General features: G+C 44.2%; 1 protein-coding gene across 3 annotated transcripts in view; it reads left to right on the top strand.

Annotated features, from left to right (window-relative positions):
- The window catches only part of LOC110515948 (diacylglycerol kinase beta), a 64,029-nt gene that overhangs the window by 10,202 nt on the left and 31,643 nt on the right, over positions 1-22,184 (top strand). For 2 of the 3 annotated variants that reach the window (XM_036973415.1, XM_036973408.1), the window contains exons 3-16: positions 1,068-1,144; positions 1,512-1,532; positions 1,642-1,789; positions 4,087-4,236; positions 5,940-5,989; positions 13,048-13,122; positions 13,312-13,431; positions 17,401-17,518; positions 17,730-17,818; positions 18,083-18,199; positions 18,687-18,785; positions 18,934-19,038; positions 19,981-20,054; positions 20,846-20,920. In XM_036973415.1, coding sequence (XP_036829310.1) covers positions 1,068-1,144; positions 1,512-1,532; positions 1,642-1,789; positions 4,087-4,236; positions 5,940-5,989; positions 13,048-13,122; positions 13,312-13,431; positions 17,401-17,518; positions 17,730-17,818; positions 18,083-18,199; positions 18,687-18,785; positions 18,934-19,038; positions 19,981-20,054; positions 20,846-20,920 — 1,318 coding nt within the window. The remainder of the gene's footprint in view (positions 1-1,067; positions 1,145-1,511; positions 1,533-1,641; positions 1,790-4,086; positions 4,237-5,939; positions 5,990-13,047; positions 13,123-13,311; positions 13,432-17,400; positions 17,519-17,729; positions 17,819-18,082; positions 18,200-18,686; positions 18,786-18,933; positions 19,039-19,980; positions 20,055-20,845; positions 20,921-22,184) is intronic. The other variant, XM_036973426.1, reaches the window with a different exon arrangement.

Genomic DNA, 22,184 nt, shown 5'->3' with positions numbered 1-22,184 from the left:
AGTCCCATGGTGTTTATACCTGCGTACTGTTGTTTGTACAGATGAACGTGGTACCTTCAGGCGTTTGGAAATTGCTCCCAAGGATGAACCAGACTTGTGAAGGTCTGCAATTTGTTTCTGAGGTCTTGGCTGATATCATTTGATTTTCCCATGATGACAAGCAAAGAGGCACTGAGTTTGAAGGTAGGCCTTGAAATACATGCACAGGTACACCTCCAATTGACTCAAATTATGTCAATTAGTCTATCAGAAGCTTCTAAAGCCATTACATCATTTTCTGGAATTTCCCAAGCTGTTTAAAGGCACAGTCAATTTAGTGATGTAAACTTCTAACCCACTGGAATTGTGATACAGTGAGTTATAAGTGAAATATTCTGTCTGTAAACAATTGTTGGAACAATTACATGTGTCATCCACAAAGTAGATCTCCTAGCCGACTTGCCAAAACTGTAGTTTGTTATCAAGACATTTGTGGAGTGGTTGAAAAACGAGTTTTAATGATTCCAACCTAAGTGTGTGTAAACTTCCGACTTCAACTGTATATACCATATTCAGACAAATAAATGCAGAAAAAAAAGAAACAGAAGTCCCTTGAACCCAGTCTGACACAAAGAGAAGATTCAAATGGTAGACAAGCCTATACACAATCTATATACACACACCATTAACCACTACAAATAACATAATGGAAGAGCTAGAATAATATAATTAAACAATGTCTACACCAGGGGCCCAAATGGACCAGTCCTGCCAGGACACTCCTGGGACTAAACTCCCATAGTTTGAAAATACAGGAAGAGATCTTGACAGGAACCAGACCAAACGGACCAGGCAGAGGAGTCTAACCTGCTACCCGTTCCAGAGTCTGGTGATTCCCCCTGTGATTTCGATGCGGTCTGGTGGGTGTCAGATGTGATTTCTCCTGAGCTGTAGACTGAACCTTTTTTTTTAGAGACAATTAGATGAGATCCCGCAGTGGGATCTCCCTTCACGGACATAATGATATCATTTGCTATTTAATGGGAAGCATTTATGGTTGTAACATGTGCTGAATGTTTTTATTTTAGACTCAACCAAGAAGCTGAAAGATGTGCTGCAGGAGTTCCATGGAGACGGAGTGTTGGCGAAATATAACCCAGAGGAGGTAGTCTTTCTTCCCATAAGACACTGTTCTGACTGTTCTGGTAGTGACGTGGCATCATTAGCATTGCATGAACCATTGCAGAACTACTTTGAGGCTTCTTCGTAATGTAGACCAGTACCATCACTTCAGACTTGCTACCAATTCTTGGTCATTTTGATATCAACAACATTCAACAATGTTATCGGTCTATATTCACCTCAAACCGATATCTTTGTTAGTTTTGGCATTTGAAATTAAGAGCCACTACATACTTTGGTTATGGAAGGGATGCTGAAAATGTCACACCGGCTTTTCAGGATATGAGTAACTAACTTTTTAAAAGTTTGATTTATTGAGATGCCTAATGTCTTTATTCAATGCTGCATAGAAGCAAGACATACTCAATCAGGTAATGTAATTCCTTGTCCTCCCAGGCATGATATGGTAATGATATGGTTATTAAATCTTCCCTCCTGGGAATTATACCAACCAGGATCATGTTCTGTGTCTTGTTTCAGGAGATTGACTTTGAAGGCTTCAAGGTCTTCATGCAGACGTTTCTGGAGAGCGAGCTGGCAGAGGAGTTCTGTCAACACCTCTTCTTATCATTCAGTAACAAGGGACCAAAACCCAGCCCCACTTCCATAGACAAGCCCAGAGTTACTGGTAAGACCCTGAACTTCAGCTATAACCTTCAGATGATGTCCTTAAGGGGCCAACTAGCTTTTATATTGTCTGTGTGCGCTGTTACTGAATTTTTAAAGCTACTTTGACAGAAAGACCACCGCACCTTCACTTCAGACACAAACAAAGGAACAGATCAAGAACGCATAGAAACTATGACCTCAGCAGCAGACAAACAATCTCTCCAACACCAAATAATAGGCTAAAGTTGTTTAGGTCTGCTTTAGTTTTTACTCCTACCACAAAGAGCAGTGCCACTGGGTGATACTGTTGTAATTGGTTCAGTATTGTTAATTCTGTCGTCAGACCACCCCAGATTGCCTTGTTGTCGTAGACTGTAGCTTCCAGGCAAGTCATTGAGTGCAGTGTTTGTAGCATCAGCTTGTACTTTTTCACAAAATGTGTCCTGAGGTACTAACTACAATCTTCACAAACTAAAACTGTGCTGTCCAGTCAACATTTACTACCGTAATATTGGCAAAAACTACATCTACAGTGCCTTGCGAAAGTATTCGGCCCCCTTGAACTTTGCGACCTTTTGCCACATTTCAGGCTTCAAACATAAAGATATAAAACTGTATTTTTTTGTGAAGAATCAACAACAAGTGGGACACAATCATGAAGTGGAACGACATTTATTGGATATTTCAAACTTTTTTAACAAATCAAAAACTGAAAAATTGGGCGTGCAAAATTATTCAGCCCCTTTACTTTCAGTGCAGCAAACTCTCTCCAGAAGTTCAGTGAGGATCTCTGAATGATCCAATGTTGACCTAAATGACTAATGATGATAAATACAATCCACCTGTGTGTAATCAAGTCTCCGTATAAATGCACCTGCACTGTGATAGTCTCAGAGGTCCGTTAAAAGCGCAGAGAGCATCATGAAGAACAAGGAACACACCAGGCAGGTCCGAGATACTGTTGTGAAGAAGTTTAAAGCCGGATTTGGATACAAAAAGATTTCCCAAGCTTTAAACATCCCAAGGAGCACTGTGCAAGCAATAATATTGAAATGGAAGGAGTATCAGACCACTGCAAATCTACCAAGACCTGGCCGTCCCTCTAAACTTTCAGCTCATACAAGGAGAAGACTGATCAGAGATGCAGCCAAGAGGCCCATGATCACTCTGGATGAACTGCAGAGATCTACAGCTGAGGTGGGAGACTCTGTCCATAGGACAACAATCTGTCCTATATTGCACAAATCTGGCCTTTATGGAAGAGTGGGAAGAAGAAAGCCATTTCTTAAAGATATCCATAAAAAGTGTTGTTTAAAGTTTGCCACAAGCCACCTGGGAGACACACCAAACATGTGGAAGAAGGTGCTCTGGTCAGATGAAACCAAAATTAAACTTTTTGGCAACAATGCAAAACGTTATGTTTGGCATAAAAGCAACACAGCTCATCACTCTGAACACACCATCCCGACTGTCAAACATGGTGGTGGCAGCATCATGGTTTGGGCCTGCTTTTCTTCAGCAGGGACAGGGAAGATGGTTAAAATTGATGGGAAGATGGATGGAGCCAAATACAGGACCATTCTGGAAGAAAACCTGATGGAGTCTGCAAAAGACCTGAGACTGGGACGGAGATTTGTCTTCCAACAAGACAATGATCCAAAACATAAAGCAAAATCTACAATGGAATGGTTCAAAAATAAACATATCCAGGTGTTAGAATGGCCAAGTCAAAGTCTAGACCTGAATCCAATCGAGAATCTGTGGAAAGAACTGAAAACTGCTGTTCACAAATGCTCTCCATCCAACCTCACTGAGCTCGAGCTGTTTTGCAAGGAGGAATGGGAAAAAATGTCAGTCTCTCGATGTGCAAAACTGATAGAGACATACCCCAAGCGACTTACAGCTGTAATCGCAGCAAAAGGTGGCGCTACAAAGTATTAACTTAAGGGGGCTGAATAATTTTGCACGCCCAATTTTTCAGTTTTTGATTTGTTAAAAAAGTTTGAAATATCCAATAAATGTCGTTCCACTTCATGATTGTGTCCCACTTGTTGTTGATTCTTCACAAAAAAATACAGTTTTATATCTTTATGTTTGAAGCCTGAAATGTGGCAAAAGGTCGCAAAGTTCAAGGGGGCCGAATACTTTCGCAAGGCACTGTATATAACATCTGCAATCAATTTCACCACGTGAATTTCGATTTATTGGTAGACAGTTTGAAAGACAGTTTGAGGTTGACATTAGAGGCATAAGCTCAGCAATGATCATAACCGGCCTACATTTTGACCTTCTTCTCTGGCCTTCTTCTCTCTGCAGGCCTCAAGTTGATCAAAGGGAACTCGACCCCTCTGAAGGTGCCCCCTCTACCCAGGACTCTGCCCAGACCTCTAGGCATGGTTCAACTGAAGGACATCGTCTGCTACCTCTCACTGCTGGAGGGTGGCCGACCCGAGGACAAACTGGAGTGTGAGGACTCATTATTATTTTTCCTCTGAAAGGGGAATATACTGGATCTCCTTTGGCTATAATGTTATTTTGGGGTTTACCCATGAGAAAAATGACATTTGTGTACCGTAAATACAAACACTCATAGCCAAACAAGTTAGAGCTTCGTCCCAATACACTGCTCTATATTTCCCATGACCTAAGCAGGAGCAGCAGGTTACCCCTTTCGCTGTAGTCTACTTGAATCATTATGTTTACTGAAAGCCCTTATTAGCGTTGCCATGGTATCTCTTTATTCCACTTAAACTTTAGATGTGTACTTATTTATTTATGACATTATATTAGATAATTGAACATAAGACTTTTTATGTGTTCTTATAATTCTCATCCAACTGCTGAATAATTGAAGAGTAGAGCCGTTCATTAAAAATTAAGTGTGTTAATAATTTAGCAGATCTGGCCCAGGGAGCACATTGGTTTAGCCTTGAATGCTACAGTATCTCTCCTTGCAGAGAGAATCCCACTCTGCCCACCCTACATCTCCTTCCGTCTGGCCTCGTTGATGTCTTGGGGTGCTAACAGGGCCCTCTGCTGGTTCTTCTAAGAATGACTGGTTTCAATTTACACTTACAGTACATTAACTTTAGCTGCTATATCTGTAGGTCTACATACGTTGTGCAAAGTCAGGGAATGCATGGCAAAAAGAGAAACATCTAAAAAGTGAGTATTGATCATCAAGCTAAATTCCCTTGGTTCTCTATGACTGAGGAAATATACCCTATGTCACTACAGTGGATTCAGTAAAAGTTACTGCAACTAGTAGTAGTTCAGCTTTGAAGAGCAGGTGAGGACAACGACAAATAACCGTCTTTATACTGTAGGTTCAGATGGTTAGACAACTTAGCTCTATGCTTTTTTTGAGTGACTTCACTGCATGCTATTCCTACCATCTCTCTATACACCATCACCTTCCTGTGGCCACGTTGGATTACCACCACAAACACCTTCCCAGCTCCAGCAGAGTTCCCAATCCTCCAGGCATCTACCTCACTTCCCCTTCCTCCTGACCGCACCACAGCAGGAAGCTGTCAATTAGCTCCTAATTAGTGTCTGACAAACAGCAGCTTGACGTCAACCCCATATGAATTTAACAACCCCCCTCTTCGAGTCCTTAGTGAACTCACCGGCTCACCCTCCTCAATCCAGCTGGTTTTGTCACGAGCCGCACCACTTCTGATATTGGGGGAGGGGGTAGCTTCATGCTGAGACTGGGCTAAAAACACTTTTCCACGTATTGGGAACATCCATTAGTATGTAAATTACTTAGGGCAGAGGAGAGTGTTGTCATGATTATATTACTATAGTGATATGGTGTGTTTGTGTGTGTGTGTGCGTATCTCTGTCAGTCACACTTGTATTGGATAGCCAATCACTGTTCTGGTGAGGGAGCTGTCTGTTTCCATGGTGATGGTGTTGAGTGGTGGCTGGGGGCTAGTGGAGGAACCAATCAGACTTCAACACAGATGCTAAGAACACTTTTATGTGGGGAAACATTGCTTTGAATTGATGGGAGCTGATTGTACGCTTAAAAACTAGTTTTAGTTCTTCAACATAGTAAAGTGCATCCGTGAAACTAAATTGGCAGTAAAAATGTGTCTCAATGACATCTATTGCCTCTAAAACACCAATTGAAACTCATAAATGTTTGATCTCTTTCTCCACAGTTATGTTTCGTCTCTATGATACTGATGGGAATGGGTCTCTGGATAGTTCGGTAATCATTTTTCTTTCTTCATATGTGTTCAAAAAATATGCCAAACAAATTATTTGAACACAGCCTTACATGAAACATCCTCTTTGTTATTTGCTAAAGCCTATACCAGAGCCATGTTTGGTTCTGTCCTATACATGCCATGTTATTTACTGTACTGAAAAATGATTGGTGCTGCAACCTGAACTCAAGGGTAGATTTAACATAGTAAATGTAAATCCGTGACACTCCAATTAGAATGATATGTTAAGTATGGTATGGTACGTATTAATTTGTGGATGTATGTCATCCATTTCACATGATATGTTACACATTTGCAAATCATGTGATATGTTACGAATTCCAATTTGTTGTGGCTAACATTAGCTAGGTGGCTAACGCTAACGTTAGCTAGGTGGCTACCATTAGCTAGGCTAGGGGTTAGGGTAAGGTGACCAGATTTCTGAAATAAAAACTGGGGATATTTCCAGTTTGACAGTCAAACGTTATTATCTATGAAATGAAGAAGAGGGACAATTCCGGTTCCATGTATTTAGTCTAACAGGCACACTGTGATAGAGAAAACAACTATACTACAGAAAAACTACAGACAAGACAGAACTGATCTGAACATCCATTCAGTGGTCCTGGTAGTCTGGGTAGAATAAGAGCAGAAGAGAACAGAAAAAACCCCAGCAAAATAGAAAAAACAGACAATAGTATATGTGAAATACTTAACATAATAAAGAAATAAGATGATGATGAGATTGTTAACTACATAATATACTTATACCAACCTAATCTGTATATTTCTCAGAAGAAGGTATTTTCTTCAGGATTGCTCTGTCTTTGTCCAGCTTCTCCATGAACTCCTGGCGCAGAGGGGAGGTTGAAGTTTGTCTTCACAACAAGCATGGCCTTGATGGTAGGAACAGTGAACCTATTTCTTGCTGCTGTCCATATATCATTCATTTGGGAGAACACTCTCTCGACTGGTGCATTACTTCCAGGTAAGCACATGACAACAGACGCTAATCAGCCAGGTTAGTGTGTGGGATGTCATTCTCTTTGAAGTGGGTAACCACCGTGCTCCATCTCTGACTAAGCAGTGTCTCAGATGTTTTCCATTCTTCAAGCGATCCCCCCTTTATGATCTCTTGCAGGCCAGTAACCTCGTCGAACAATGCATTGATGGTCACATTGGGGCATTTTTCCTGCAGTGTGGCTGCTGCCTTCTAGATCTCTTCATGCTGAGGTTGCCTTTTTAAAAGGAGACAATGTAAATCTTTTAGATGATCTGTGTGCTTTCCCCAATGCCTGCAAGTAGTTCACAGCCGTAGTGAAGAACTATTGAGATGTTTTGAGAAAGCTCTCCTTACACATTGCTTAATTTTCCTCTAGCTCTCTCAGAAGTCCTCTGACCAAAACTGGAATGAAGTTGTCATCACGACTTGCAGTCAGTTTTGCCTCAACGTTTCTCAGAATTGCAGCTGACTCCACAGCACTTTGCCTGGCCTCCAAGCATCTTGATCGTGTCACTGAATACGGTCAGGTTTCCATGGACAAAGGCCAGCCAAAGTTCAGTCAGTGGATCTTTGAACATTGTTCGCAGGACAACAGGGCATTTGTCTTCAGAAAGAAAAAAGGATTTCATTGGCACATACATTTTCAGCACTCTTTCTAGAGCAGGGAGCATGGACAGCCAGCGAACATTGCTGTGTCCTAAAATGTTATGGTACTCCTGGCCAACAATTTCACAAATGCTCTTCAGTCTTTCTACTCTGACGGTGAAAATATCCAAATATCTTTGTGAGCAGGTACTCAACCACGAGGGGAATCATATCCAAAGCTGTTTTGGCCGTGTTATGAATGATGTGGGCAGGACAACCTAAACCAATCACGTCCCGCTGCAGAGCATTTTAAACTTTGGTATGGACATTGACCCTCCCCAGCCTATTCAGTCCTCCAAAGTTGGTATTTGTGTTGTCGGCAGAGAATGCCATGACTTTGTTTTCCAGGTAAAATTTTGGGATGACCACCAGGGAGCTCAGCCGCAATCTCCTCTGCGTTTTCTCTTTTCAATTCAACAAAATCAAGCAGTTTTGTTTCCACAGATGTGCTTCCATCATATATCTTACAATATCTGACTACTATTAGCAGCAACTTTACATGTCCATGATTGGACACATCAATGGACAGGAACACAAATTCAACCTGGTCTAGGTCCTGTGTTACCAAAGTAGTTGCCCATGGTGCTAACACGTTACTCACTATGGCGTCACATTTTGTCCTAGCACATGTGAACTTTGGCTCATAAATCTTTCGTGTCAGTTGTGCTGTGCAGTCCATAGACCTGTAACTATGATTGTGACGCATAGAGTGGTATGCAAAGACACTAAAGGCTCTACCTTCTTGAAGAATGTGGTGACTGAAGGCATACCAACACGGGCAATCAGAGAGGCTTTATGCTTTTTCGTCTGTTGATGTTCTACCACTGCCGTTCTTCCCCCGCTGCCAATTGAAAAAGAGGAATTACAAAGGGTGCAGTGAACCATTCTATCGTCTTGACCTGAGCATATAAATGGTAATTCTCTCATCATGTTGTCATTAAAACTGTTACGGTTTTCTTCTGGTGAAAGAGAGGAGGACCAAAATGCAGCGTGGTTATCTTTATACATCTTTAATGAAAGATGAAAATAGAACAATATACATATACAAAACAAGAAAACGTGAAAAAACCGAAACAGTCCTAACTGGTGCAAAACACAGAGACAGGAAACAATCACCCACGAAATACCCAAAGAATATGGCTCCCTAAATATGGTTCCCAATCAGAGACAACGATAAACACCTGCCTCTGATTGAGAACCACTCCAGGCAACCATAGACTTTCCTAGACAACTCTACTAAACACAACCTGTCACGTTCTGACCTTAATTTCCTTTGTTTTGTGTTTATTTAGTATGGTCAGGGCATGAGTTGGGTGGGCAGTCTATGTTTGTTTTTCTATGTTTTGGGGCATTTCTATGTTTCGGCCTAGTATGGTTCTCAATCAGAGGCAGGTGTCATTAGTTGTCTCTGATTGAGAATCATACTTAGGTAGCCTGGGTTGCACTGTTTGTTTGTGGGTGATTGTCTATGTAGATTGCTTGTTTCAGGTCTAATTTGTAGCTTCACGGTCGTTATTTGTTTATTGTTTTGTAGGCAGTGTTCAGTACTTTCTTTATTAAAGATTTACCATGGACACTTACCACGCCGCATATTGGTCCTCTGATCCTTTTCGCCTCTCCTCTTCAGATGAAGAGGAGGACGACCGTGACACAACCCCATAAATCTAATAAACCCCTAGACAAGACAAAACACATAAATCACCCATGTCACACCCTGGCCTGACCAAAATAATAAAGAAAATACTAAGGCCAGGGAGTGACAGTGCCCCCCCCCCCCCCCCCCCCCCCCCCAAAGGTGCGGGCTCCCAGCCACACACCTAAACCCATAGGGGAGGGTCTGGGTGGGCGTCTGTCCACGGTGGCGGCTCTGGCGCGGGACGTGGACCCCACTCCAACATAGTCGACCCTCGCCACCGACCTTGGCCTAAGAACCCTAACAGAGGGCCCCACTGGGCTGAGGGGCAGCTCCGGACTGAGGGTCAGCTCGGGACTGAGGTAGCTCAGGACTGAGGGGTAGCTCAGGACTGAGAGGAAGCTCAGGCAGGTTGATGGCTCTGGCAGATCCTGGCTGACTGGTGGCTCTGGCAGATCCTGGTTGACTGGCAGCTCTGGCAGATCCTGGCTGACTGGCGGCTCTGGCAGATCCTGGCTGACTGGCGGATCCTGGCTGAATGGCAGATACAGGCTGACTGGCAGATCCTGGCTGAATGGCGGATCCTGGCTGAATGGCGGATCCTGGCAGAATGGCAGCTCTGGCGGATCCTGGCTGACTGGCGGATCCTGGCTGCCTGGCGGCTCTGGAAGATTTTGGCTGACTGGCGGCTCTGGCAAATACTGGCTGACTGGCGGCACTGGCGGATCCTGGCAGACTGGCGGCTCTGGCGGATCCTGGCTGACTGGTAGCACTGGCAGATCCTGGCAGACTGGCGGCTCTGGCGTATCCTGGCTGACTGGCGGCTCTGGCGGATCCTGGCTTACTGGCGGCTCTGGCGGATCCTGGCAGACTGGCGGATCCTGGCAGACTGACGGATCTGGCAGATCCTTGCTGACTGGCGGCTCTGGCTGCTCCATGCTGACTGGCGGCTCTGGCTGCTCCATGCTGACTGGCGGCTCTGGCTGCTCCATGCTGACTGGCGGCTCTGGCTGCTCCATGCTGACTGGCGGCTCTGGCTGCTCCATGCTGACTGGCGGCTCTGGCTGCTCCATGCTGACTGGCGGCTCTGGCTGTTCCATGCTGACTGGCGACTCTGGCGGCTCATGACAGACGGGAGACTCTGGCGACTCATGACAGGTGGGAGACTCTGGCGGCTCATGACAGACGGGAGACTCCGGCAGCGATGGAGAGGAGGAAGGCTCTGGCAGCGCTGGACAGGCGAAGCGCACTGTAGGCCTGGTGTGTGGTGCTGGCACTGGTGGTACTGGGCCGAGGACACGCACAAGAAGCCTGGTGCGGGGAGCTGCCACCGGAGGGCTGGTGTGTCGAGGTGGCACTGGATGGACCGGACCGTGAAGGCATACTGGAGATCTTGAGAGCAGGGCTGGCACCAACCGCCCCTGCTGGATCTTCACCCTAGCCCGGCAGATGTGAGGAGGTGAGATGTAGCGTACCGGGCTAAGCACGCGTACTGGGGACACCGTGCGTTCCACCGCATAACACGGTGCCTGACCAGTACCACGCCCGCCACGGTTAGCACTGCTAGGAGCACTGTAGCGCTGAGCTGGCACAGGATGTGCAAGGCTAGGGAAGTGCACAGGAGGCCTGGTACGTGTGGCTGGCACAATCTTCACCAGCCGACTAGCACGCACCTCAGGACGAGTATGGAGAGCTGACCCAGGTGTCATCAAATCCCCGACACGCACCGTCGGGCGAATTCCGTGCCTCATGCACCAACACAGCAACTCCCTCATAACTTTCTCCTCCAATTTCCCCATTAACTCCTTCACAGTCTCTGCTTCGCTCACCTCCAACACTGGCTCTGGTTCTGGTTTCCTCCTTGGCTCCTTACGATAAACAGGGAGAGTTGGCTCAGGTCTGACTCCTGACTCTGCCACACTCTCCCTGTGGCCACCCCCCAAGAAATTTGAGCCGCCAGAGTCTCCCATCTGTCCTGAGCCGCCAGAGTCTCCCGTCTGTCCTGAGCCGCCAGAGTGTCCCGTCTGTCCTGAGCCGCCAGAGTCTCCCGTCTGTCCTGAGCCGCCAGAGTCTCCCGTCTGTCCTGAGCCACCAGAGCCGTCAGTCAGCCAGGAGCCGCCAGAGCCGTCAGTCAGCCAGGAGCCGCCAGAGCAATCAGTCAGCCAGGCGATGCCAGAATCGCCCTTCATTCCGGAGCTGCCAGAGTCTCCCGCCTGTCCGGCGCCGCCGGATTCTCCCGCCTGTCCGGCGCTGCCGGAATCTCCCGTCCATTCGGGACTCGTGGCGTGGGACCCCAGTCCAAGGTTGGCGGCGAGGGTCGCCGCTCTAAAGAGGCCATGGATGCGGGCTAAGAGGCGCAAAAAAACTATGGTGAAGTGGGGTCCACATCCCGCGCCAGAGCCACCACCGCGGACAGACGCCCACCCAGACCCTATGGGGGGGGGGGGGGGGTACTGTCACGTTCTGACCTTAGTTCCTTTGTTTTTGTCTTTGTTTTAGTATGGGCGTGAGTTGGGGTGGCCAGTCTATGTTTGTTTTTCTATGTTGGTTTTTGAGTTCGGCCTAGTATGGTTCTCAGAGGCAGCTGTCAATTGTTGTCCCTGATTGAGAATCATCATTTTGTTCACATCGTTTATTGTTATGTTCCAGTGTTCAGTTTGTTTATTAAAAAGACATAAACACTTACCACGCTGCACCTTGGTCCTCCTCTCTATCTCCAGACGACAGCCATTACATCTATATAATAAACTGTGACATTATAACATCACTAGGTAGTATCTCAAACGATTGTAACTCACCTGGCTTGAAAAGACGTTTGTGGTGCTGTTGTGGATTCATATGACACTTGCTAGTTTCTGGCCAAGTTTTCCACAGGAGTTTTCTCTATTACTAGCGCTAGCAAGTAGAAGACGAAGAGTGAATAAAGCTGCTATAGCGAGCAGGGGTTAAGGTTAGAGTTAACATTAGGGTTAAGAGTTTGGTTAAGGTTAGCGTTAGGGGAAGGGTTAGCTAACATGCTTGTAGTTGCAAAGTAGCTAACAAGTAGTAAGTTGTTGTAAATTTGCTGATTAGCTAAAATGCTAAAGTTGTCTGTGATGAGATTCTAACACGCAATCCTTTTGGGTTGCAAGACGTTCGCGTTATAAGTCTACCCATCCAACCCGACCAACCACCCTGCTTTGGTTTTTGCCTTAAGTAACCTTGTGTCTTATGTAACTATGCCAAGCATAACATATCATACTAATTTGAGGGTCCCAGATTTATTTTACTATGTTACGTCTAGTCTATGAGACCATGCTGGGTAGAATGGTACATGATAGCTACCTAATGTTCTATAAATACAATTCTGCAGTAGAGGACCTTCTGGAAATCTGAATCTTACCTCTATCTCATTCTAACCATGACACTGACACATGGAAATGTAGAATATCTTGTACAATATAATCTAAAGTAACATTACACAAGCCCTCTAAAAAGCTTGGGCTTGTTACGGAGGAGCAGGCGGGTAAATGTCTCATGTTCATTGCTCTGGTCTGCATGTGATGACTCTCCACTACATGATAATTGCCCTCCCGTAGGGCAACCATTGTAATTAAGTCATCAAGCCTGTATCAGTTTTCAAGCTGCTTTTGTTGTGCATTGTACAACTCTCCTTTGGAGAGAGAAGATTGTACCAACTGACCAACTGACATGCTGTTCATCAGTCTAAAACCGTCAATTGAAGAATGGCTATTGTATCATAGGTATATTTTGATGCAAGATTGGTTTTCCACTTCTAGGAACTGGAGCACATCATCTCTCAAATGATGCATGTTGCTGAGTACTTGGAATGGGATGTGACAGAACTGAAGCCGGTAAAATGCATATTTTTTCATAAACATTTAATATACTGCAGATCCATAGACATAAAGCTCTAGGGCCCGCAAGTTTCAGTTATATGAATAACAAGAAAATACTGTAACTTTGTATAGCTTGAATGAGGGTGTCATATATAATATGTGTTGACCGATCCCACTGTACTGTCTCTGGTTGGTTGTGAGTAGATTCTGCAGGAGATGATGCAGGAGATTGACTATGACCATGACGGTACAGTGTCTCTGGAGGAGTGGATCCAGGGAGGCAGCACGACCATCCCCCTGCTAGTACTACTGGGCCTAGAGACGGTGAGTAGTCAGGAATGTGTTACCTAAACATCATCACTGTTTTTACTTTCAATGGCAAATTTTCTAGACCGGAGCCAAAGCGATTGTCTATGTATGGCTCTGAAGTGTGTGCAGGATTTAGTTCAAGCTCAGTTAAAGGCCCAATGCAGCCATTTTTATATCAATATCATATCTGGGTACAGCAAAAGCTATTTCTCAAGCAAGACTTTTGCTATTGGCAGGCAGGTTTGGAAGTCTCTTTGTTATTGGTCTATTAACCTATTTACTGCCATTCATGCAAAAACTGCTGATTAGAGGATCCTGTCACCAGGTGCACCTCCACAGCGCGCATCCAACCTGGAAGCCAGCCGCACCTGTGCACCTGGTGCACCTGGTGACCTGGTTAGCGTAGATGATGCATGTGATGCACTGCGTACACTGCGCCCGGCCAGTCACAGGTGCGCGGCCGAACCCTCCCTAACGACGCTAGGCCAATTGTGCATTGCCCCACGGACCTCACGGCCTCGGCCGGCTGCGACAGAGCCTGGACGTGAACCCAGAGTCTCTGGTGGCACAGCTAGCAATGCAATGCAGTAACCTAGACCACTGCGTCACCCGGGAGGCCCCCTTGATTGCATTTTCAACCAGCAACTGGGTCGTTACACAAAGTGGGTGCCTTTTACGTGTCCCTTTAATATTTTAAGTAGGAATTGTGCACCAATATTGAATTTTAAAATAATGTTATATTAAATGAAGTGCCCTTTAATAGAGACCACATGAGGAATTCAATATATCGTATTTGTAATATGAATAAAGGCTTGCTAAAGTGCCAAAATGCAGCATTTTCACGTCCCTCCATCTACCCTGTGTCACTTCTATGAAGATTTCAATCTACTTAATCCCAAAAATGTACAGTGCCTTGCGAAAGTATTCGGCCCCCTTGAACTTTGCGACCTTTTGCCACATTTCAGGCTTCAAACATAAAGATATAAAACTGTTTTTTTTTGTGAAGAATCAACAACAAGTGGGACACAATCATGAAGTGGAACGACATTTATTGGATATTTCAAACTTTTTTAACAAATCAAAAACTGAAAATTTGGGCGTGCAAAATGATTCAGCCCCTTTACTTTCAGTGCAGCAAACTCTCTCCAGAAGTTCAGTGAGGATCTCTGAATGATCCAATGTTGACCTAAATGACTAATGATGATAAATACAATCCACCTGTGTGTAATCAAGTCTCCGTATAAATGCACCTGCACTGTGATAGTCTCAGAGGTCCGTTAAAAGCGCAGAGAGCATCATGAAGAACAAGGAACACACCAGGCAGGTCCGAGATACTGTTGTGAAGAAGTTTAAAGCCGGATTTGGATACAAAAAGATTTCCCAAGCTTTAAACATCCCAAGGAGCACTGTGCAAGCAATAATATTGAAATGGAAGGAGTATCAGACCACTGCAAATCTACCAAGACCTGGCCGTCCCTCTAAACTTTCAGCTCATACAAGGAGAAGACTGATCAGAGATGCAGCCAAGAGGCCCATGATCACTCTGGATGAACTGCAGAGATCTACAGCTGAGGTGGGAGACTCTGTCCATAGGACAACAATCAGTTGTATATTGCACAAATCTGGCCTTTATGGAAGAGTGGCAAGAAGAAAGCCATTTCTTAAAGATATCCATAAAAAGTGTTGTTTAAAGTTTGCCACAAGCCACCTGGGAGACACACCAAACATGTGGAAGAAGGTGCTCTGGTCAGATGAAACCAAAATTGAACTTTTTGGCAACAATGCAAAACGTTATGTTTGGCGTAAAAGCAACACAGCTGAACACACCATCCCCACTGTCAAACATGGTGGTGGCAGCATCATGGTTTGGGCCTGCTTTTCTTCAGCAGGGACAGGGAAGATGGTTAAAATTGATGGGAAGATGGATGGAGCCAAATACAGGACCATTCTGGAAGAAAACCTGATGGAGTCTGCAAAAGACCTGAGACTGGGACGGAGATTTGTCTTCCAACAAGACAATGATCCAAGACATAAAGCAAGATCTACAATGGAATGGTTCAAAACTAAACATATCCAGGTGTTAGAATGGCCAAGTCAAAGTCCAGACCTGAATCCAATCGAGAATCTGTGGAAAGAACTGAAAACTGCTGTTCACAAATGCTCTCCATCCAACCTCACTGAGCTCGAGCTGTTTTGCAAGGAGGAATGTGAAAAAAATTCAGTCTCTTGATGTGCAAAACTGATAGAGACATACCCCAAGCGACTTACAGCTGTAATCGCAGCAAAAGGTGGCGCTACAAAGTATTAACTTAAGGGGGCTGAATAATTTTGCACGCCCAATTTTTCAGTTTTTGATTTGTTAAAAAAGTTTGAAATATCCAATAAATGTCGTTCCACTTCATGATTGTGTCCCACTTGTTGTTGATTCTTCACAAAAAAAATACAGTTTTATATCTTTATGTTTGAAGCCTGAAATGTGGCAAAAGGTCGCAAAGTTCAAGGGGGCCGAATACTTTGCCAAGGCACTGTATCACAGTATCATTATTGTAAAGCCCTAGTTATTTTTGTTGCTTTGACAAAGTAATCTCTGAAGATGATGATGTTTTGTGATTAGTGATTCATTTACGTATTTCCCTCATTTTCCGGAGAAACCTGTTGCGTGAACTGAACTCTTGTTTCAATATGGCGAAACTACTCCTTTGAAAAAATGTTTTTCTAAAGAAACAATGAACATCAAATAGTCAGATCGTAGTGTACAAGCAGGAGAGCTGGTTCAACTCTTTTTGGCGATTGTCTGGTGTTTTGTGGTAGAAAAAGGAGCTGGTCGGTCATAACACATCAACCCAGGCTAGAAATGTTTTAGATGTTACATTTTTTTATGAAGCTTGCATTCAGTTGCCACTCCCTGTTGCACACAACAAGCTTGCATTCCCCATGCCACACAGGGATTTATGGCTTATTTAAAATGAAATCGTCATCCCTGTTACATTCAACTCTGTTACTTTATTTGACACTTAATAGGCACGTACCTTAGTCGTTTTTGTTATTTTACCTCTTGAGAAAGCATGTGCTCTTTGTTTCAGAATGTTAACATGAGGTGAAAACAAACATCTTTTTTGAACCAAGTTGCACTTGTTTAAAGGCACCGGATTGGTGGAACGACCCAACTATCAGGAAATAACACAGAAACAAATCTGACCTTTACAGTGTTATTTTCATCAGCTGTTGTAGAATATGATACAAAACACAGACAAAACATCATTTTGACTGTACTGGGCCTTTAAACCCTCTGTAGCCTGATTCACACTACCAGGCCAAACCGAGCCAAAGCCAGCTGTATAAGGCCAGCCTGGTTCCTCGTCCACCATAGTTGCTGGAACCGTGCTGGAAAGGACAATGTGGGGAAAAAAATATTTGAGCCAGCACAGCATGATTGGGGTGGGCCCTATTGTGTGAATCAGGTACAAGGTCTGGACATTCCCACCACTGCCTAACTAGTCAATAGCGTCGTCAGATGGCACCACTGATGTCCTAGCTCTCTTTGTCCACTAGATGGAGTCATCTTTTCAGTTTTTTGCTGCCTTGTCTTCAATGATCTTGAACAAGCCGTCACTTATCACAATGCTAATGAGACAGTCTCTTACGGTGTCGTCAGACTGTCATTTTGCTGTGATTGACATAATAGATGACATGATTAATGACACAGGATTAAAGGAAAGAACCCAGGCAATCCTCCCCACTAAAGTTGATGGCTTTGGAGAACAGTAAAAAATGTGCAAAATCTTTCACATGGGCCACATTCAGTTGCCAAACGTTGTGGAACGCTGCAGATCAAAATGCCACGAATAGAGCCGATGTGATTCCTTATTGCACATGTCAGAGAGGCATGTTTGTTTTACATGGCCTATTTATATCTGCCATGTAACGAATGACCCAATTATCAACCAATCAATCAATCAAACCAATCAATCATCTTCCCTTTAGAATGTGAAAGACGATGGGCAGCACGTGTGGAGACTGAAGCACTTCAACAAGCCGGCCTACTGTAACCTGTGTCTGAACATGCTTATAGGCCTGGGCAAGCAAGGGCTGTGCTGCTCATGTGAGTATGGTAACAGTAACAGTTGTTTCCTCATGTCTACTCTCATTTTTGCCATTCCATACACATTTTCATCATTAAGAAGGCATTTATGTGATCCAAATCGCCCCTTGAAAATGTGAATCTCCAACCTCAATTTAATGTTTGCTATTTTTTACTTGTTTTTGTGATTTTTTTGTTGTTGTTGTCAAAATGTGTGTTCCACCTCTCCCAGTCTGCAAGTACACTGTCCATGAGCGCTGTGTGGCCCGTGCTCCTCTGTCGTGCATCAAAACCTACGTGAAGAGCAAGAAAAACATAGAGGTGCATCCAATTGGAGTGTTTACTAATCGGCACGCTCGGATCAGCGATGCTCCACGGAGCTTAGATCCAGGGCTCCTTCCCCACTAATGGAATTAAACAAGTCATTCTGATATTAAGCATAGCTAATTACAATATTTAGTCTGGTTTAAATACATGCCCAATACACAAACATTTTTCTTTCTTTCTTTCTTTACTATTATGGATATCTCACTTGTTTTCTGTTCTGCTTTCCTCCTCTGTTTCTCTCTGTTTCTCGCTCCACAGGTGATGCACCATTTCTGGGTGGAGGGAAACTGCCCGACCAAGTGTGACAAGTGTCACAAAACCATTAAGTGTTACCAGGGTCTGACTGGGCTTCACTGTGTGTGGTGCCAAATCACGGTACACCCCCCCCCCTCCCACCCCCCACCCCCCAGGAGAATCAGCCACCTCCTCATTATTTTCCACTGTATCTTGCTGTTTATGATTTATTTTTTTGCACCTTTTATCCGAGTCCTCTCACTTTACCAATTTACACCAAGTAACAGTTATTTCCAGTATTCTGCTAATGGAAAATAAACCACAGTTAAAATGTGTTTTGATATCAGTCTTTTTTAAATAAACCCAATGTTAGGCGTTGTGTTTTTGTACATTACACAACAGGCTCTTGCTTTTTACTCAACAGCAATTGGCGTTTAGCTAAAAACAATTCTACATAGCTGATACAAACTGAAATGTATATTTTATTGCCCCCATACATTTTAAAGGAACTGAACTCTAATATCAAATTACAAATGACAATCAAATGAAAGGTAACATTGAATAATATGTTATGATCTTGAATGTCACCCTGATACTAATATGGTTGTAATTGATTCCCCTCATCCAGCTTCACAATAAGTGTGCCTCCCATGTGAAACCTGAGTGTGACTGTGGACCACTGAAGGACCATGTCCTGCCCCCCAACACAATCTGTCCTGTCATACTGGTGAATTTAACTTTCAACATGATACCATATTCTGCTTATATACAAATTTACCACAGGATAGCTTTATCATACGTAGATCACAGTTTCCCATATTTTTGATAACGTGCATTAGATTGTTTTCAAGATGTCTGTGCACTTTGACCCCCAGGAAAGGCAGTCTATGGTGAGGAAAGATTCCAGATCCAGCCAATCAGGGGGCAGAGGGAAGATGCAGAGAGCCAACTCAGTCACAGTGGATGGCCAAGGACTACAGGTGACAATCCAAACCTTTTTCTTTTTCTTCTATAGAAGCATCAGGATAACATTTAGTAGAATTTAGTGAAAAATATGTACTTTAAATTGACATTTCAAATCTAACCACAATTTAGACTTTGATGGGCGCAGGATAATATAAAATGACTCTGTTAGGATTAATATGAGATTAGTTTCTACTGGTGAACAAAACAAGAATCAGCTCCATCCAAATCCTCCCTAATATCTAACAGACAGACAACCGGTGACAATCAACCTGAATCATCTCCCCGCCACATCCATCTCTGCCCTCTCCGGCTAACCAGCATAATAATCAGGATTATTATTTATAATTAGAGGAAGTAATGGATCACTCCTGGCTGGACAGGGAGCTCATTAATCCACCGCTCGGCCTGCTGGGATAGCAGACGGAGAGTTAAGAGCTTCATCTGTGTCAGGGAGCTGCACGGGCGCACTGTCACCGCCGCCCGCCACTGAGCGGCAGGAAGGCCAACTCGTAGGCTACAGCCTGCGATTAGGGCTTGTTTTGTTTATGCCTCGCCTCAGCCCTGGCTGCCTCCTCTGTGTTAGAGGCCTTACTGCTTCTCTCTAGCCACTGCTCTACCAAAGGTAGCGATAGAGGGGCTTGTCTCTAAGGATAGCCCCCGTGTCACTCAAGACTCAAACTGCTTCTTCCAATCAGGAGATGGTGATGGTTATAACTTGAATTAGGAGGGGTATTGTTCAGTTGATTTCCTGGGATTTTGTTGTGTTTTGTCTGTGGTTCACATGAGAAATGTTTGAACTTTTAATTGTCGATACCAGTAACTAGAATATATATAAATATTTTTTATTCACAGCTTATAATAATGATTTTATGCTATACTTTAACGTAAGATCAGCCTACTACATTATAAGCAATTGGACTGAAATTCGCTTTCTGTTTTGATATATTTTCCTATAGATCACAACAATAGAGGGAACTCATCCTCTGCTAGTGTTTGTGAATCCAAAGAGTGGAGGGAAGCAGGGCGACAGGTAAGCACACTCTCTCCCCACGCTCTACCTCTCTGTAAAAAGCCATTCCCAGAACTGCGTAGCCCGGCTGCACACGGAGTGCTCAAGGCTTAGTTAGTCAAATAGAAACACAATAACATGTACCTACGGACTCCTGCCTGGTTCAGCAGAGGTTCTTAGATGGCGCTGTCGTTGACTGTCACATCCCTGGTGGTCAGTGTATAGGTTAGACCTCCTTCTTTAACCCAGGGCCTAATTGGGTTATTACTGAACATATTCATTCTACTCCTTATTACTCCAGTCCTCATTTGTTTAAATGATGAGATCAAAATATGACTTGAGCCAGTTGATATAATGAAATGTAAATTAAAATGAATTAGTCTTTCTAATGACTTCTTCCTATAGCCCTCCCAGTTGCTGACAATGACACTGGGATAGGGCATTGGAGCTGTCAATCATACTGTAGCAAAACGGCATACAGACAATGTTGATCACATTTCAGTTAAGTGTTTGCATTTGGACTTTTCTTCACAATCCAGATGTTCTGTGGTAGCTGTAAGGGGGAGATGTTTCATTAGGTTTCTGTGGGTCAACTCAACACTGTATTGCTGGTTGTCACAATTTCATCCTCTTCTTTCTTCCTTTCCTTGTTTCTCCTCTCCTCTCCTCTCCTCTCCTCTCCTCTCCTCTCCTCTCCTCTCCTCTCCTCTCCTCTCCTCTCCTCTCCTCTCCTCTCCTCTCCTCTCCTCTCCTCTCCTCTCCTCTGCTCTGCTCTGCTCTGCTCTGCTCTCCTCTCCTCTCCTCTCCTCCAGGATCTACAGAAAATTCCAGTACCTCTTAAACCCTCGGCAGGTATACAACCTGGCCAAGAACGGACCCATGCCTGGGTAAGTTCTGCTCTAATCATCTCACACAGACTCCGCAACATCACCTAAAGTGCACAGAACACTCTACAGTCATGATTCAACTATCATTATTATCCTCAAGTTACATGTGGAATCAGAGTGTAGGATGAGCGACTGTTTACAAAGCCCTTATGTATTCCGCTGTTGCCCAGTCATAATATCCAACATCTCATGCAAGGGAGGTCTCTCAATTTGAGCCTCTCACTCAATCAGGATTCATATGCAGACGTGATTGAAAGGTGAGATCAGAGATCACAAGCAGTGAGACAACAACACTGTGCTTGAGTCTAGTAGTGGTTACAGTGGGTGGCAATAGCGATATATTGTGAGTGACGCGAGGCATGTTGATGTGTGATCACGCATACCGCTGTAGGCTGCACAGGCATGGGTCTGGGGTTGTTGGACTATCCGTGTCTATGGTTAAGAAGATGAGCAGGTCATGTCAATGCACAAGGTTCTGCCCCTTTTGTTTTAGACACATGACTTTCGGAGCATTCTGAAATGCAGGAACACATCACTGCCTTGCTCTAATGTTGCTTGATTTTGATTAGGTTTTGAAAGCAGAATGTAAGTGGTTTGCAAAGAGGAAAAACTTTTGTAGACGGTTTAGTTTGTGCTCAGAATTACAGTGGCCAAGAGGGGCAAAACAATGGCTTTACTCCATAGATCTATCTTACACAGTTGTAAGATTTGAAATTGACCTTGTCGGCCATATTGTGTCTTCGCTGTTGATTCTCTGTGTTTGGAGCTTTAATGGCTGGGAAGGCCATGTTTATTGACGAGGCTCTTAGAGACGTGTTGCGCTCAGAAGAAGCCTCTCTCTATCTTTATCTGGGAACATTCCAGATGACCTTGCCCGGCTGTAACCTTGTTAATATTTGGTGAAGTGTATGTAATGCGGTTGGCATTAACAAGGTGACTGGTCACCGTGGCCACTAGCAGGCTGAGGCAGTTGCACACACTGCTGTCAATTAGCACTAGCGCTAACGCAATTAGCCCAAATTAAGTGTTTGTTTCTTGGTATTTAAATATCCCCAAAGTTGCCTTTCATGTTCGCGGCCGTCTGTTTTGCACCTAATGCGGTTTGCAGTCCCAGTTGGAGAGTAATTGAGCGAATAATTTATCTGCCGTATGAGGTTTGGAGGCTCCCTCATTCAGTTAGGGCTTTGTTATTGTGAAGGAACGGAAGAAGTTGGACTGAACATTGGCCATCTTGATCCGATTAGCCTCTGAACAGACTAGCTGG

Source organism: Oncorhynchus mykiss, chromosome 3, assembly GCF_013265735.2.
Source record: "Oncorhynchus mykiss isolate Arlee chromosome 3, USDA_OmykA_1.1, whole genome shotgun sequence".
Taxonomy (NCBI): Eukaryota; Metazoa; Chordata; class Actinopteri; order Salmoniformes; family Salmonidae; genus Oncorhynchus; species Oncorhynchus mykiss.
The sequence above is the reverse complement of the archived record's forward strand: the minus strand, read 5'-3'. Positions and strand labels throughout refer to the sequence as shown.